The 20096-nt window shown below is 29.5% G+C and overlaps 1 protein-coding gene across 1 annotated transcript in view; it reads right to left on the reverse strand.

Annotated features, from left to right (window-relative positions):
* Nucleotides 1–1391: 1391 nt before the first annotated feature.
* LOC142318278 (transmembrane protein 181) overlaps nt 1392–20096 on the reverse strand; it is a 55672-nt gene continuing 36967 nt past the window's right edge. The window contains exons 10-13 of the mRNA XM_075354845.1: nt 14055–14204; nt 10448–10550; nt 6857–7081; nt 1392–1911 (exon numbers count right to left, since the gene is read on the reverse strand). Coding sequence (XP_075210960.1) covers nt 1781–1911; nt 6857–7081; nt 10448–10550; nt 14055–14204 — 609 coding nt within the window. The 3' untranslated portion in view covers nt 1392–1780. The remainder of the gene's footprint in view (nt 1912–6856; nt 7082–10447; nt 10551–14054; nt 14205–20096) is intronic.

Below are 20096 nucleotides of genomic sequence, written 5' to 3' on the forward strand. Positions count from 1 at the left end.
TACAAATGATGTATGACCTAATACAAATTTTTAATAGCTATGCCAAAATTAATAAATTTATTAACTTTTTATAAAAAAAAAAATTAAATAAATAAAAGCCATTAGTAGCACTGAGTAGGGAGAATCATCTGATCTGTCTTTCATCTGATGATTATGTATACATGCTTTAGAATAAATGATCTGGATAAATCTCATACAGCTAGTTGGAATTTCAGTGCTTGCAGCTTCAGTAGACAGTTTTATGTAGTACTGGCTTTATTCATCAATCATATACATATAACACTTTTGAAACAAGATTATGCTGGAATTTTCCATATATCCTGAATAACATCTGCTTTCAATAATTTTCTTTCTCTTTCAAGAGTTTGAATTATTGATTAGTATTATTGATACTTTTGTAACTGGTGGTAAAAATTTACATATATATATGTGCCAGCATATATGACTGCTCTTATTTGTCCACATGAGCTCATGGTTTCTGCGAATTCTACTGGGTATATTTTTAGCTCTTAAGAAAATCTTTATAAGCTACTGACAGTCTGAGCATTAACTAATGAAGATAATCAAAAGTATTTGCCAGTATTCAAGAGTGAAGAGAGACAAAGAATTTTTAATAAGTTGATTTTATTTAAAAGTAAATTCTTAATGTACATTTATTATATGGATAACATACATCAAGATTTTAATTAAGAAAAGTCTTGGCCATTAATCAGTATAAAAAGTTTGAATTATACTTTGAAAATTATTTATTTTATATTTTTAAAGAGGAGTCAGTCTATTTGTAACAGTAACTACAGCGATAAAATACAATAACCAATTGTGCAATAATTCAAAATAACAAACTATCTATCCTTACAGCCAAGATGTAATTTATTCTACATACGATATCAACTTAAAATATACAATTGCAAAATACATTATGTAGATAGGTAGACTTATTATTTTGGCTAACAGCTGAGCACCATTTTCCTTTCTTTAATTTTAAAATTATTTATTGTAGAAGTAACAAAACAAATGAAGAAAATGTTGCATTCTTTTTGAAAAAACTTACTACATTAAGAAATCAGTAACATGTCAAAATAGTTCACAAAAATTATAATACTTTAACAGAAATAACAGCTGCTGTAAGTATTTTATTTCAATCTTACATTAATTACTTTAATTCCTATTTTTTTATACACAGTACCTGTTAGTATAAAAATTAACAAAGTTTACTGCAACAGATAATTTGGTAGAAAAAAGAAGCTATTCTACAACATTCTATTTTCATGTTAGAAAATATGCAACATCTAAGTATAATTAATTTTCTTTAATTACATCAAGAGATATAACAATTGTATTGTAACAACATCATTTTCCCATTTAAAATAGATACAAAATATTATCACCTAGCAATTGTGTTAAAAAAATAACATTATAAAATTTATAACAAATTAGTTTATATTTTGTAATATTTAAAAAGAAATGAAATACGGTAAACTATGTAACTTTAAACAAGTTTCTAAAAAACTAAATAATTAAAATGCAAGAACATTCAAGCACACTCCACATTGTATACATACATTTACTATTAATGTATTTGCAACATTTTTGCCAACATTTCAATGTTTTTTTACCACGATTAATTTAATTTAGTAAATAAAATTCAAATAAAAGATTTTGTTGTATCAATTAGACTAAGGAATAAAATATATTTTAAAACATTAAACATATGAGTACGTTTTTACTAGGATGTATAAAAATGTTTACAATAATTCTAAAAATTATAACTCTTCTTATTTTAATCACTGTCATCTTCATTATAACTGCGATTTAGAGGTTGCCGACTCTCATCATCTGAACCATAAATGACATCTTCATCAGAATCATTTATCATTGAAAAAGCTGGATTATCTTTGGTTATGGCTGTTTCTGTAACATTGAAACATATAAATATTAAATTCTGACTAAGATAAAGGCAATATTTATACTAATATCAGTAAAATGAATCTGTTCAGTTTAAATATGTAGTATTAAACCGAATAGACTATTGGTTTCATTTAAAATTACATAATGATAGTATTTTCCACTTCCAAAGAGTGGGATAAACAAATAGATGATAGTCCATTGGCTAGTCCATTGACTATTCAAGTAAATCACTTAAATATTAAAACGCTTTCGGACCTTCATCCATCGTCATGAATATGCACTTAAATTAAGTGTAAGAATCTTTAAATTTTTTGTCATAACAATTGATTGTCATTATATAAAAACCTAAGTACTAAAAGTATAGTAACAATCAACATAAAATAAAAACACATCATGTCATTAAAGGAATCTCAATTGTTATGGTATATGAAATGAGAGCGGTTTATAGAAATGAAATGAAAACTGTTTGGCCAACCTAATAATCATTAATTATTGTTTATAATTTGTTTTAATAGAATGTCATTATCGAATTTAGTTTGTTCATTCATCAGTTTGTTATTGTTTAAATAAAAGTAAAATTTCTCAAAAATATTAGTTTTATATAAATAATTAGTATATTCTAATACATCAATAAAATCATTTGGGTTATAATTATGTTTGTATTCCATGATATGTCTCGTGAAGTTAGAACGGTCTTTATTTTCTTTATTTATGCAGTTAATATGTTCTTTGATTCTAACTGAAAATGATCTGTTAGTCATACCAATATATTTTATATCATAGTTTTCTCATTTTAAGCTATTTGCATACTTCTTGTTTGTCTAATTTATATTTGTTATTATATTTTATTGTTTTAGAAGTATCTTTATTATTTTGTTATTAGTTATATATGCTGTTTTTAAGTCAAATAAACTGAATATTTTATTAAATTTTCTATATTTTATATTATATTCAAGTTTAACATAATATTTTCCAGTGATATTATTTGTTAGTTTTTTTTAATCTTTTATATATATATATATATATACATATAATATTTTTTAGTTTGTTGTATAATTTGTTTACTAAATTAACATATTTGTTACAGCAACATATTTAATGCTACTTATTCATTATTTAGTTTTATACTATAATATTTTATTGTTCTATAAATTAAATTAAACGATGCTATTTTTTGATTCCAAGATTGAAAAAAGATGTATTATAGTATCTTGTTTAGTTGGTTTTCTGTATATGTCTATGTCAAATTTATTATTATTAAAATTTTTAGTAATCTTTATATTCAAATAATTAATACTATTTTTATTATACCAGCTTAAGGCAAATTTAATATTACCATCTAAAAAGTTCATTTCTTTAATTATTGCATCCTCTTCATTATTAAGTTGCTGATTATAAATAATTAATCCATCGTCTACTTATCTTTTGTATAATATAATTCGGTGTTTAATTACATCAGGTGGAATAGCGTTTTCTAATTCATCCATAAAGATGTTAGTCATAATAACAGAAAGGGGTGATCCCATAGCAAAACCTTTGTCTTGTTGATAGCATCTATTATTTAATTTAAAATAATTATATTTAATACATAATTTTAATAAATTTATTATTTCATATATTTTATTATTACCTATTTAAACATAATAGTATAAAACTAAATAATGAATTAAATAACATTAAATATATTGTTATAACAATTATAATGTTAATTTAATAAACAAATTATACAACAAAATAATAAATAAAATATATATAAAAAATAAAATAAAACTAACAAATAATATCACTGGAAAATATTATGTTAAACTTGAATATAATATAAAATATAGAAAATTTAATAAAATATTCAGTTCATTTGACTTAAAAACAGCATATATAACTAATAACAAAATAATAAATTATAAAAATAATAAAGATACTTCTAAAACAATAAAATACGATAGCAAATATAATTTAGACAAACAAGAAGTATGCATATAGCTTAAAATGAGAAAACTATGATTTAAAATATATTGGTATGACTAACAGATCATTTTCAGTTAGAATCAAAAGAACATATTAACTGCATAAATAAAGAAAATAAAGACCGTTCTAACTTAGTGAGACATATCATGGAATACAAACATAATTATAACCCAAATGATTTTATTGATGTATTAGAATATACTAATTATTTATATAAAACTAAAATTTTTGAGAAATTTTCTTTTATTGAAACAATAACAAATTGTTGAACGAACAAACTAAATTTGATAATGACATTCTATTAAAACAAATTATAAACAATAATTAATGATTATTAAGTTGGCCAAACAGTTTTCATTTCATTTCCATAAACTGCTTTCATTTCATATGCCATAACAGTCGAAATTCCTTTAATGACATGACATGTTTTTACTTTATGTTGACTGTTACTATACTTTTTAGTACTTAAGTTTTTATATAATGACAATCAATTGTTATGATATAAAACATTTAAAGATTTTTAAACTTAATCAAGTGCATATTCCTGATGATGGACGAAGGTCCAAAAGCGCTTGAATAGATTTAACATTTTATAATTGTTGGTAAGTTGTATTTTCATTATTTATATTTTATAAATTATTAGTGTCACTAGGAAAAGTTTGTGTTTTATACCTTTTTAACTTACCTTCAGTAAATAGTTAAAGTAATGATTTTACCAGATTTTTACATTTGACCAACTCAAAAAAAAGAAGTGCTAAATTTTTTAGAGATTTAAAGAAATTGAAATGTATTTATCTCCAAAGGTTCATGATTAAAAACTCTGCCAAGTGAATTAGTGAAATTTTTTATTACTGAATGATTTCTGCTGGGGTTCTGATTGTGAATGTTTCAGAAATTGGAAGTTAAACATTGTTTGGTAATAATTTCTACCAGCAGAATATATAGTAAAAGTGATAAAAATCCATGATTTCTATTTTTGTTTTAAGATAATTAGATCTAATTATTCTAAGCAGGAGTTTACATCATTAGAAAAACGCATGAAAAAAATTTCAATTAACTTAGAAGAATGAGTAAACAAGTGAACATCACACACATACATGAAATGGATTCGTATAAATGGGTCCAGAAATTCTTCATTTTCAAGTTGTAGCAACCTATGCAAAAGATTTTGCCCAGATTTCTGGATCAAGAGTAAAATAAGCCATACTGAAATTCTTGGAACTTAATTAAAAGGCAAATTTGATGGTTTCATATGATTTTTTTATCTGAAAAAATAAATAAAATAGTACCAGATCTGTATCTCCAGTAATTTTTTAGTAAATTATTGAAAACACAAAAAATTGATTCACAAAATACAGTTTTATAGATTTGATGTTCAATAATTTTATTAAATTGCCCGTAAACTAATAAAATAATTCTAAAAAACTCTGTATAAAACTTAATGACCAAATAAAGAGGAGTTTAAGAAATTTGACTTTATTAAAAACAAAATAGACCAAAACATGGCTGAAAAATACTGTATTATAATATTAAACCAAACCACAATCATTCCAACATCGGACATAATGCAATATTAATTTATCACTCTCTCTAACATCACATTACTTCCTTCTACTACTTATACTTCAGGAATGATAGTATCATTCTGAAAAACATTTAGAAATTATGCTGTTAGAATGAACCAGAATACAGAACCATAGACAAAGCAACAAGACTAATACAGATTAACCATAAACAAAATTCAACCTTCTCATTGGTGTAATCTAATCATACCTCCAAAACTGAAAACTTCTTGATTTGGAAAATTTAAATTGGATAATTTATATCTTTCAAGTTTTAATGTTTGTTTTTAATTTTTTCAGAGTAAAAAATGGAAGATTTTATAAACCTGAAAAATCTTTAATATCAACATTTTTCTGCTGATCAATCAGAAATAGAAAGATGAAGTTTCAATATATTTATATTTACTTTTGGTTGTCATGATAGCACTGCTATTGTTTCCATGTTGTAAAAAAGTATGTGAACTACATAATAATTCCACTTCAATCTATTTATGAAAAAGAGAAGATAATTAATTCACTGGTAATAAATGAAGAAAACAGAAAGTTGTTTTATTTTTTGTCAATTTTTTTTATTTTACTTTTCTTTTTTTTTGATTAAATAAATATATCAATACTAAGTGTACTGAATAATGTGAGTATAATAGGAATAATGACAGAATAAAGAAATAAGTTATGTATAAAAAAGTAAAGAAAAGAGAAAGGAAAAGTAAGTGTATAAAAGAGAAAAAAACTTATATTACATTAAAGGCCTGTTCTATTTAATGATTTGGAGTAGGTAAAACATTTTTTTAAGACATTATACATAAAGACAAGTTTATTATATAATTTCTTTTAAAAACATAGTTTTTTAAAAATTTTTAGACCACTATTGCGCTGTGTTTGTAATCTACAGACTCAGCAAATCTCTCAGATGCAATAAGTTATTAAATGTATTTTTATTTGTTTTAACTAAACAGCTGGTCAACAAATAACACTAGGAAGAGGACAGTTTACATCGTTTATTATACACGCATATCTCAGAAAGACTGAATCTCGGTGAGTAGTCTCAGAAAGCCACGATCTAGCTTTGCAGTGAAAGAATGAGGAAGTGGGAAAAAACCTTTCCTCGTGGTTCAAATTTTCAATTTAACCATGAATAGATTCTAGTCTGAGCCAGAATATAATACTATGACTGTATATCAAGATACTCCCTTCTGATTTTAATTAAAATATACAATATACTAAAATACTAAACAATATGCACTATATAACATTTAAATATAAGTTATAAAATCTTTATAAAATTCAAACTCCTCTTCCCTGAGATCAGCATTTGTATTTCCTTAACATCTTTATATATTTTTCCTTTACTTAGACAATGTGGAATTAGATCCAGTACACTAATATTATTACAAAATAAGTTTTATACAGAAGTAACTTACCGAACACTGTTTTCTTCGATGGTGAGTATACATATGCCATTGTGTAAAGGTAGAAATTAAGCATCCCATAAAATCCCATGAACTGAGCAGAACTTTGATACTGAGTTGAAAGTTCAGCAACGAAATTGTCTTCAAGTACACCGACACCAAATCTCATTATTGTAATAGTAACACTAATAGATAAGACAATCATCACCAATAATGTCATAAATTTTAAGCGCATATCTGAAATTAAGTACACATAATTAATCACAACAAGGAAATGAATCCTATCCACAATTGTAGGAGATTAATGTAAAGCAAGTGGGAACCAGAGTGATCTTAATGTCAAAAAAATTTCTTACATTCCAGAGCAGCTCTTTAGTATGACAACTGCTTCTTCAAATACATTATTTTTAATTAATAAAGAATATTCAATTGAATCCTACAGCACAGAATTTAAAATACTATCATAATTTAAAATAATTATCTAATTAATGATCCCTATTTTTATTTATTTTGTGTTTTTTTTAGTTTACACAAACAGTTTTGTAAAGAAATGTTTTCCTGGACTAGACGATATATTTATGAGAATATAAACAATATTTTTTTTAATAGTATCATAATCATTCACAGTCAACTTCTACAAATGAAATAATAATAATGTTTTTTTTTTTTCATAATATATTAACTATTTTTTTATATGGTAATAGTAATCCTTAAAAATAATTTAATAATAAAGATTAAAATTACTGGATGAACAGTTGTGCTTAAAAATGCCAAATTGTTAAGGACTACTTTTGCTACCTGTATGAAACGTTTTCTAACATTATCTTTAATTAAGACAATATTACAAGTATATTTAAGGAAGTTGACCAGGGGTGGTTGCCATAACCTTTCGAGTTCTTAATCTTTAAAAAAAGTAAATATTTTATTACATTTGTAATTAATAAATTTCCTTCTTTTGAAGAAAAGTGCTTGATAAACTAAAAAGATAAAAAGAGAACCCATAAAATTGCAAATATAACGTATTCCCTATTAATTTAGATAATGTCTTTACATCTACAGATACTATTTTTATCTTATACACCTTTTTATATGATGAAAGAAAATAATGTTCTCTATTTCATTCTTAACTTTTGAAAGTATTCACGATGTAAAAATACACTCAAAGTAAAACTACAGGTGCAAACCTCAAAAGATGTTACATCTTTTGTAGCCTTGTTGATAGCGGGACTAAGTAGCACGACTATGTTGTTAGTGAGTATAAGAAATAAATCCAGAGTGTTTAAAAGACCTTTCAAGAAAATGTGAAAAATTCACAGTAAATATAGAAGTCAGTCTACAATACTCAATTTCCTCTACTTATAGAAGTCAATTTCCTCTACTTACATTACTCACTATTATTAAACATGAAGAATTTGTAATTTAAAAGTACATAAATATTAATTTGTGATTTCTAAAGCTACCATTTAGAGATATTTTATGAAACCCTATTGTTGAATAATTTGCCGCCTTGGTTGGGTTAAAATTATTCTAAGTATTATTTTATTTCCTGGTTCATTGAAATAAATAAAAGCCTTTGTTTTAATTATATCCCAAATTATTTTTTATTATAATATTCACACTTACACTTCATATATGTAACATTGTTATTAATTAATTAATTAATTATACATGACTGTTAAAAATACATGTTGAGTCTCTGATGGTTGGAACTAGACTGACTATTTTAGTAAGAGCCAGCATAAAGTAAAGCTTTGCTTTTAGTGTGGATGGAGCCAAGTGAACTGCCAGAAGCTGTGTGAGCCGTATGGAATTCTGTGCAGTAGTCTAAAGGACTTTTAAAAATTAAAAGTCCTTCTTTAAATAAAATTTAAAGTTTCACACAGGCTTTCGGATAGGATCCTATCTTATGATTCGGCGTGTGTTCGAAGGCATGGGGAAAAGTGAGGCAGCGATCATAACAAGAGATGCCTGGAAGTAAAGGTGGCGCACAGGTACAGATTCTTCTTGGACAAGATGATTGATCACACACATCTAGATTCTTGGATTAGCAGAGGATATTTGCATAAATCTGGTAGAAGCAATTTCTCCCCGTCGCATGTTTTGCAGCGGGGTTGATACTGCTGAGCATACCATGTTTGATTGCGACGAATGGATACCTTTGCGAATACAAGCTGGTATAGAAAGACTTAACCCCAAAAACCTGGTGCCATATATCCTGGCTTCGGAAGAGAATTGGAGGGCTTTTGACTCTTTTGTCATGAGGGTTTTACGGTTGAAGGATGCAATGAGTCGTCTATGTGGTTTTTTGCTGATAGGGGAAAAGAGGGTAGCTCTGATAGGGAGGGGACAGCTCGCTGAGGTGGGCTGTCTCTTATGAGTGATCGGAGACCTCTGGGGAGATCTAGGTTTGATAAGACTGACGCCATGGAAAAAGTCCTGAGTTCAGGCGAAGACTTGGACTGGAGAGCGAAGAGGTGATAGACAGCCCTCTGTGGAGCCGTCATTTGTCCGCGCTTGTGCAGATAGGCAATGGTGATGAAGCATGGGGACTCTTGACCCTTCGAGCTCAAAGGCACCCCCAAGGTTGAGTCATGCTTAATTGCTGAATTGACCTTGGGTGAGAAGAAGTGGTGAGCTAGGAGTTTAAGTCGGTAGGTTGCGGGCACATATAGGCTTTAAATAACATCTAGCCAAACCCATGCGAATCTGACACTCCCCCATTTGTGGAGGATGCGTAAATGGTATTTCTCCGCAACACCAATAACAAAAAAAAGGGGTTATTACCTTGTGTAGTTGTGAACGCTTGAATGTCTGATTTTAGTTTTTCTGAATTTAAAAGTTGATACAAATTATAAAGTATATTTTGGCTTCAATAAGTAATTTCAATAATAAAGTATATTTCAGCAATACTAATTAGTTGTTTTTCAGAAGGCACATGGAATTCATAATTTGTAACAGATCTTCTATTGGTCTGAATTAGATTAGTTCTGTCAAGATTTTGTTGATTACTATTGTGTTTTTGTTTTGTATTTAATTTTCTAATTTTGTTTTCATTTGTTACATCTAACTTCAAAGTTGTCATTGGTTCATCTTTTCTTTATTTTTCCTGTTTAGCCTGTGGTAATTACCATTCAGATAATACTTCAGAGGATGAATGAGGATGATATGTATGAGTGTAAATGAAGTGTAGTCTTGTACAGTCTCAGTCCTGCTGAGATGTTACATGATTATAATCTGATTCCTACATCTCTTACTACTCCATTACACTTATAAGGTATTTATGAAAATGTTATAGTTTTTTATAACTACAGCATATGTTTTTTACAAAGTTGTCCATAACAATTGATGGCTAAGATTAAACCAATTTATTCCTAAGTATAAACTTTTTAAGAACAAATTGAACCAAATCTAAATCCATAATTCATCACTGTGACATATTTTAGTCACAACCATATTGAGAGAATAGCTGAGTATTAACAAATCTTCAGCAACTCTCTTTCTGAGAATCACCTTTCACAACATTCACCTAAAAGTATAATTAGAGATAATATAAAAAAATATTTAGAGATATAAAAGAAAAATCAGGTACAAAAAACACCTTACCAAAAAAGGGCATAGATCGAAGCTCACTGTATGCTCGCAAAATAAGGCACAAAAGGTAAGCTAAATATAGTCCAACAAATATAAAGAAAAACATCTTGAAAGCCTAAAACATAAAATAGATAAGATATATATAAATAAAACTTATAAAATTTAGTTTCTTATACACATAAATAATATGGTCTTTTAAGATTACATAATTAATTAAACTTCTGTAACTAGTATGAATTCATTTACTTATGTAATACAACTAAAATTACTGCATTAATTTTAAAAAAAAGAAGTTAAAAGAAGCATCTGAGAATTTGTAAAATTATTATAACTAGTTAAACCAAAACAGGTACAGAAAATACTGTATGGAAGATATGTATCAATTAATTAGCTAATTAAAAAATTTATGGTAGTCTAATTATAATTAAGTGCAATTCCTAAATTTGCAATATCTTATTTTTTTCATTCTTGGTTCTCTTTCTTAAAGGCGAATTTTTTTAGATAAATATTGCAAATTATTTGAACAAGCATAAAATATTCAGTAGGGAAGAGTGTATTTCATAGCACAAAAAAAAATTTCTTTATGTTATGTACCTATGATGGCCTGGCGGGGCGGTCTAGATTTGCTGTTGCAAATCACTTGTTTCATGTACTGATATTCAAATTCAAAGGTTCTGAAGTTCAAATTCAAGTAAAAGTTGGTTGCTTTTATACAGATTAGAATACTGGATAGTGGGTACTGTATTTGGTGTACTTTGAGGATACTTTGGTGGTTGGGGTTCAATTAACCAAACATTTCAGGAATGGTCAACCTGCGTCTGTAAAAGACTATACCTCATTTATATGTCATACATATCATCCTCATCTCAATGGGCTGTAGGGGGTTTTCTTACTGGTCACTAGTAGAACAGATCACAATGTACACATTAGGAAAAAATTAGCAACATAAAATGTATCTACGATGGATAGATTATCAGTTTATCTGCCCTGGGTGGATAAAATTTGATGGAGTTATCATGGTATAAGAAATAAAAGCATTGCAAAATATTGTGAATTCATATCACAGACAGCTGTGAGATGAGATGATGCATCAATATAGCAGAAGTTGATAGGGTGGAGTAAATGCCAATGTTCAATGGAGTAAAAAGTCAATGCTTATGTTGTCAACATTAATCTGTTTTAAATTTTATATTATAAAACTTTTGAGTAAATCTGAATCAGTAATTTAAAAACACCATATGTGCTATTTTTTTTTAATTCACTTTACACAATTTAAAATTCTGCTGGTTAAAATACACAATTTAATGTAAAGTACAACGTACATACCTTATTTCTTCTATTAATCAGTTATTAAAAAATTAGTAGATCTCGAAAACCTGTGATTTGAGATTATGTTGAATTAACTGTATTTCTTATGGTACTGTTAGTGGTAATACTGTTTTTATAAAAATTTTATTAGTATAGACAATATTGATGAAATTTAAAATTTTCCAACTAAAGCACATGCACACAGAAAAAATTATATTGGATAAATATGTAATTCATCAGATAAGTTATCCAAAGACTGTTACTCAGGAAAACATGTAGACTTAAAAAATTGGTGTTGGCCAAAAATACAAAAGATCTTGCTTAACAAACATTTTCTGTGGTATGGATGTTCCTACTTGTAGGTAAAAAAAATTTCAAATATCAAACTGCTCTGAGTTCAAGCACCACAGATTATTTGTGAAAAATTCAAAGTAAAGAGTTTACTGATAGTATACAAACTCTCCCTTTTAACAACAGGTAGCAAATGTGGGCTTTCTGAAAAAACTATAAAAGCCAGTCGATTCACAAAAGTTATATAACTGAAAGAAATTATTAAATTATATTCCAGCTAGTATAAAAAAATTCTATATTGAAATTTATTACTGTTTATCAACCAATATAAGAAAAGTTCAAAGGAGAGAAAAAAGGTCATCAACTAGTTTTAAAAAATCAGTCATTTATAAAGTCATCCTATGAAACTAAAACAATGTTAATTTATTAAACAAACAAATCAAATTTTTTTCATTTCATTTATTTTTTTTTCTTTTAAGATAAAAAAAATTGTTGATTATAAAACACTACAAGTTCAAGCTTCCATTTATCCTTACACTGCTGGAAATAATTGATAAAAATGCATGGCAAAGCACAAACAAAACCAGTTTTGGTGCCCCGCTAAGATGAATAAATCAAATTTTAACTTGAAACCAAAAAATAGGTTTTTTTAGGAAAATGTGTTTTTTTTATTTCCCACAAATGTAAAAAAATGACTGATCAGGTTTATACAATCACCGATTCATCTGTAACTTACTGTACATCTTGAAATTTAATCAATTACTCTTTTATTTTAGTTCTTTTTTCTCTTACCTTTCTTAGTGAGAAGTAAAGCGACATACTACCTTAAATTACTTTTATATATGAATTAATTAAGAAAATGCTTAAAACATAAAGAAATACATTTGATCCTGATATCTGTGTGTCTACATATCAATGAAACAGTTCTTGAAATTCAACACTTTCAGAACAAATAAATAGTTTAATGCATTTATTGAAACATTCTTTTTTTATTTAAATAAAGGTTTTTTTCTAAATCAAAACGGGTAAAAAACTAAATGAAGTAGTCTTGAATTTTGACCAGTCTTGAATTTCAAATCCACTGCTAAGTTTTTTTTACTTCAGTAAAGCACACTAATATTTCAGTATGATTAATAATTTTAAGTAAAAGATAAGCTTAATATGTAATAAATACCTAGAATAGGTTTGATCTTGCAAATATCCAAAGAATATTAACATTTTTATTTTCATATTAAACTGCCTCACAACAAAACTGTCATTTATAATTTTGCAATTGTTCTTGTCCAGCCTTAAGCTAACAATTTCTGAAATAGTTTTGTTATAATATGTATACTCGTTCATGGAGCTGTGTGCTCATACATGGATTGTGTGCCCATTCTATCATATATTATGTAGGAAGTGATAACTCTGACTAATTAAAAATAACAGACACCTTTAATGCTAAAGAACTAGTTCAAATCCAGTGACTGGATTTGAGATTTAGGAAACTTAAAAAAAATAAGAAAGTAAAATACAGTAAACCGAGATGACATTGCATTGAATGCTGACTGGAGAAGTAGCAAAAGAGATTTAATTTAAATATAATTTTAAGAAGAATTAAGAGTAAGACAACAAAATAAATAATTACATTGTGTAAAGAAGAATCTAAAAAAGAAATCAGAGGTGAAGGAAGTTTTTGAGAAGGAATGATGGAAAAATAGAACTAAGTAGTGGTTCATGATCAACATTCTGATCCAGTAACAATTGTATTAAGACAATACAATCCAACAGAATTGTGTTAGGGAATAATGATGACAATGAAATAATTAATATTTGTTATGTACTTCTTATTAAAATTCTAGAATAAAAATCATACATTGAGTTGATGTACCATTTTGTCAAAAGACCTTATAACTTAAATTCCATTCATCTTGAGTTACATTTTTGCAGGAACAAATTTTAAATTTAATGTAATGTTAAATAGGAAAAGTGGACACACAAGCAAACAAAAGTAATACAAATAAATAACTATTCAACTTACATAAAAATTTGAAGTATCTTGTTTGTAACTGTATGTAGGATCTTGCAACTCATTTACCTTCTGCCATGTTGCCATAACAACAGCACACAACCACAAAGGCCCAACAAGAAGTATTTTAGGCAGATAGAATGTCAGTAGTCGCCTCTCATTCTAGGAATAAAAAATAAAGTGACAGTGAACTCATAAATGTATTTTGAATACAAACAACATTTAATACATAAAACAAATAATAGATGCAGTTGAGCTAAGTTCTCACAGTTATAAGGACGCGTGGAATTGATTAATTTAGCAGATTTCAAAACGATAGTTATTGTTGAACGACACATTAAAGCAATTTTTGATCAGAAAAATATTGAAAGGGAATCTAGTTTCCCTTAGGTATCTTCTTGATAACACAACTGCCCACTTAAAGGTGCTTTCTGCCCTGAAACAACCAGTGGAACATTGAGATTCCTTATTAATCCACGCGTTGTCTTCTAAACTAGACTACAATACAAGGAATGGCAAATGGCGGTCATACCAAATAAAATTCCAACCTTTAAAGAATTCACAGAGTTTCTAGACAAACGTTCCCACATATTATAGGCAATAGCCAATAGTAGTGTGAAAAGGCAAATTTTGGCTCAGGCTCACACAAATTCAAGGTCATCACAATTAAAAAATACTCATCAATTGAAGGGCTATAATCCTAACATTACAAGTAGCAAACCTACTTTCTTAGCTACTCAAAATATCAACTCAAATTGTTCCTTGTGTAAAAAATATCATAAAATATTTAACTCTCCTACCTTCATAGAAATGAATTTAAATGAAAAAAGGGATCACATAAAGAAATTTAACTTATGTTTCAACTGTTTGCGATCTGGACACATGAGGAAGGATTGCAAGGTAATCAGCACGTGTAAAATATGCTCTCAGAGACACAATTTGCTTTTACATCCATCGACAGCTAATACTGAGACAGAATCAACCCGTGCAGGTATGCCAAGTGATAATCCAAACCAAATACCAAGTAAAAAATGCCAAAATTGTCAGTCACTCTATTGACAAACATATATCTCAAAAACAGGTCCTATTATCCATTGCCATAATAGAAATATTTGACAGATTTGGTCATTTCATTACATGCCATGCATTGCTTGACTCAGGGTCCTCAATCAACATCATGAGTGAATCTTTCTCTCAGGAGCTCAAACTTCCTAAGAGAAAGGATGAAACATCTATAGCTGGCATTGGATTCATTAACACAGCTGCCCAGCATTGTGTAAGTGCAGTAATAAAATCCAGGAATTCAAATTTTAGGACTCAGCATGACTTTCGTCTTACCAAAAATCACGCAGTTGGTTCCTAACACAAGGGTTAACACTTCAGACTGGAAACTTCCGCAAAACGTTGTGTTGGCAGATCCTTTATTTAATCGACCTCAAAGAATTGACATTTTAATTGGGGCAGAAATTTTCTTTGATTTATTGTGTGTGGGGCAATTTAGACTCAAAATTAGCTGTATTGTGCTACAAAAAACTATATTTGGTTGGATAATTTCTGGATCCTTGCCAAATTCACCATCCCTTAATGTTGAAACTCATTGTTGTCTAACAACCATTAGTGATATTGACAAACAGTTGCAATCATTTTGGTCAATTGAAGAAGTAAACAGTTACAGAAATAGCAAAACCTCTTTTACCGGAGAAGATGCTGCATTTGAAAATCACTTTATGCATAATGTAACAAGAAATTAGGAAGGACACTTTATTGTGACACTGCCTACGAGACTAAACATTACAACACTAGGAAATTCTAGAGAAGCATCAATTAAGAGATTCTATCAACTTGAGAAGCGGTTAGGAAGAAATGAAGCACTAAGAGAGCAATACATTGTGTTCATGGAAGAATACAAGGGTTTAGGTCATATGAAAGCAACTGATGAGAAAATGACTCGTCAACCCTACTTACTACATTCCACATCATTCAGTTATAAAACAAGACAGTTCAACCATCAAGCTTCACGTTGTTTTCGATGCTTGCTGTAAAACAGATACAGGTGTCTCGCTTAATGAATGCCTTAGAGTCGGTCCAGCAGTCCAGGACAACATAATTTCAATCATCACATGCTTTAGAAAACATAAATTTGTGATGACTGCAGACATAAAAAAAATGTACTGGCAAATATTAGTTAATCCTCAACAGACAAACCTATGGCTGATCTTCTGGAGGAAGGATCCTGCTGAACCACTAGAAGTATTCAAATTATTGATGCTCACATATGGGGCAGTGACTGCACCTTACCCAGCTACAAGATCAGTACAACAACTTGCAATAGATTTTCAGCACTCACTTCCTGAAGGAGCCTCAGCTGCCCTGACAGATTTTTATGTGTATGACATAATCACTGGCGCAGACTCTATTTATGAAGCACTCGAAATACAGACTCGATTATTAAAAATCCTGAAAGGCGGATGTTTTAAGCTAAGAAAGTGGTGTGCAAATAATTCAAGGTTATTAAAAAACTTGTCTTTTGATCAAGTGGAGGCTAAATAAACTTATGACATAAATCATGACGACTCTGTCAAGATTTTAGGACTATGCTGGAATCCACAAGCAGATACATTTCACTTTGTTTTACAATTTGACAGTAACACTCCGTTTCGGAGTGGTACTGTCAAATTCTTGCAAAAGAATAATGTAATTCTTGCAAAAGAATAATTCTTTCCAAGATTTCAAGAATTTTTGACCTGTTATGTTTAATTGGACCAGTTGTGCTGACAACGAAAGTCCTCTTGCAGGATATATGGTAGCTAAAGCTGAGCTGGGACGAAAGTGTTCCACTTCACATCCATAACCAATGGCTCAGAATTAGGAATTCATTTACTGCACTCAACCATTTAAAGATACCCAGATACATCAACGCTTCTGCAGATTGCAACTTGCAATGCACATTTCCTCGGAAAGGGGATATGGTGTCTGCGTATACCTGAGAAGTGAGTACACAAGTCATACTTGTGTACTCAAAATCCAGAGTGGCTCCCCTCAAAAAGTTGACTTTACCAGATTAGAGCTGTGTGGTGCCACTCTAGCTGCTGAACTGGCACAAAAAACGGCCACATCATTAAAGCTTAAGGTTGTCAATCAACATTACTGGTCAGGTTCCAAAATTGTTTTGGCTTGAGTAGCATCACCCTCTACTAACTGATATATTCATATCAAATAGGATAGTAAGGATCCAGGAAATATCAGAATCATATATGTGGCGTCATGTCAAGAGCGAAGACAATCCTGCTGATATGTCTTCATGGGGCTCATCAGTTGACCAATTATCTAAATCATCACTTTGGTGGAATGGTCCACAGTGGCTGTCAGAAGCCTCAAATTGGAATCAACCACAAGAATCCAAATATTCTGAAAATGAATTGCCGGAGGACAGATCAACACAATCATTTCACATTATTGACATGGAAGATGATTTTACTCACAGATTTTCATCTGTGAGTCATCTGTGAGTAAACATTGCTTAGTAGCTTAATAAGCGTAATAGCTTAATGAAGCTCATTTGAACTTCATTAAGATCAAATGAGTTACTGCATACATTCTTAGATTCATAAACAATTTGAAAGAAAACAAAGATCATTACTAGTAGACCATTATTAGTAACTGAACTAGGACAATCAGAAACCATTTTTGTGAAATTAAATCAAAGAAAGGAGTTCAATTATTAATACAATCAAGAATTAGAAACATCCGGCAAACTAGTATCCCTGTCTCCATTTATTGACAGCAACGAGGTCATCAGGGTAGGCGGTAGAATTAAAAATTCCGATTTCACTTATGACCAAAGGCATCCAATTCTATTGCCTTACAACAGTCATTTAACAAGGCTCATTGTGAGGCATGAACACATAAGACAATTGCATGCCGGACCGCAAGCTCTACTTGCACCTCTTCGATTAAAATTTTGGCCGGTCAATGGCCGTCAAAACAAATAGTTTGTGAATGCATAACCTGTTTTAGAGTTAAGTCAAGATTAATACAACAGCAAGTGGGTGACCTACCTGTTGAGCGAATACAGTCAGTCAGACCATTTTTAAACGTCGGTGTTGACTATTGCAGACCAATTGAAATAGTTACTACTCACAGACGTGGAGCTAAAGGCATAAAGGGTTACATATCACTATTTATTTGTATGGCTACAAAGGCAATCCGCTTGGAGCTTGTCCAAGAATTAACTACAAATGCCTTCATTGAATTGTTTTTTCGCCCGCAGAAAAAAATGTTCCAAAATAATCAGTGATAATGCAAAGAATTTTGTTGGAGCTTGGAATGTGTTAAAGCAGCCACTTTCCTCACCAGCACATAATGAAAGGATTGCTACAGTTCTTTCTAATGACAATATAACTTGGAAATTCAGTTCTCCCAGGTCCCCACATTTCGGTGGATTGTGGGAGGCAGGAGTCAAATCCGTAAAGCATCACTTACTCAGAATAACTGGCAGAGCATAGCTCACTTATGAAGAATTAAATACTGTATTATGTCATATTGAAGGCTGCCTTAATTCTTGTTCATTGACCCCTCTCTCTTCTGATCCTTTAGATCTAGCACCCTTAACCCTGGACATTTCTTAATAAGTCAACCACTTGCCATGATTCCAGAAGAAGAATACACTGAAACGAGTAGCAACCGCCTCAATAGATGACAACGTATTAAGCAACTAAGTCAACACTTTAGGTCGAGATGGCGCAAGGACTATATCAGTGAGCTGCAGCAATGTGCAAAATGAAAGGAAGCCTCTTTAAATCTGCAAAATGGAATCGTTGTTTTAATTCATGAAGATAATGTTCCTCCCTTAGTTTAGAAATTGGGTCGTGTAGTGGAGACCATCAAGGGACAAGATGGCAACGTTAGAGTAGCACTAGTGCAGACCAAAACACACACTTAAATGGAGTATAACCAAGTTATGCCCTCTCACCAGTTTAGAATGACTTTTTAATGATATTTTGTATTGAACATTTAAATGATATTTACATTTCAGATATATGAAGTTTTATGCTTTTAATTCGTTAATTTTATTGTTTAATTTTTTTTTGTAACTGGTTAATCACAAATTTGTTTTAATCAATTTCAATTTTTTTAATCAATTTTGAAATGTTGTGTTGTTGAGTGCTGTTCTGTGGACAATTGATGAAATGACACATACAGCTGATGGGCCAGTTCAGATGTGGAATTCATATAGTGAACATAATACATAGGTTAAAATAGCTAATACAATACAAAATTTAGTTCAATTAAGTTATAATTCAATTAATTTAAGACAAGATGTTTTTGAATAAAGTGTTGATACAACTGAATTAAAGTGGGATTTATTTGTTCCCCAACAATCTCCATACACCCTTTTCAATTTTAAAAAAGTTTCAGTAGCATTCTCAGTGAGTTTAAAACAAAACTTGATTGCACAACATTGCTCATAATTAGTATCAGTCATTTTTGTAACACGCAACAAAAACTCATTTCACAAAAAGTTTGTTTACATCTCACGTGGCAACAATAAATTAAAAATATTGATACATAATATAAATAAGCTGTTCATATAACCATATGTTTACTAGTAACTTTACAATATTGCCACTTTGGCTGGCAAAAAAACTAGTCTCATTACTTTATTTACAGACCTCATGGTTGCTGCCATGTAATTTAGTTGTTTGGGATACAGCTATTTCAGAGATGTATTTCCAACTTTGTATTTCATAAATGTAATTCATTATGCAATAGGATCTTTTAGTTGTCCTGTGCCTTCAGACTTTCTTTCTATTTATTTTTGTATAATTTATTTATCGCTAATTATTCTTTCATGAAGTGGATAATATTCCAAAAAATCTCTGTATACTTTAAAAATGGCACTTATCTGTATAGTTACTGATAATCAATACAAAAAAAAAGTTTTCCTTTGTTCATAAAGCTCTTTATATTGCACTATTTTTTTGAGTAGCTGTCAGTTGATAACCAATATTAAATACTATCACCAGGTAGACCCAAACAATGTCCAGATCCTTT

This window comes from Lycorma delicatula, chromosome 1 (genome assembly GCF_047948215.1).
Source record: "Lycorma delicatula isolate Av1 chromosome 1, ASM4794821v1, whole genome shotgun sequence".
NCBI lineage: Eukaryota > Metazoa > Arthropoda > Insecta > Hemiptera > Fulgoridae > Lycorma > Lycorma delicatula.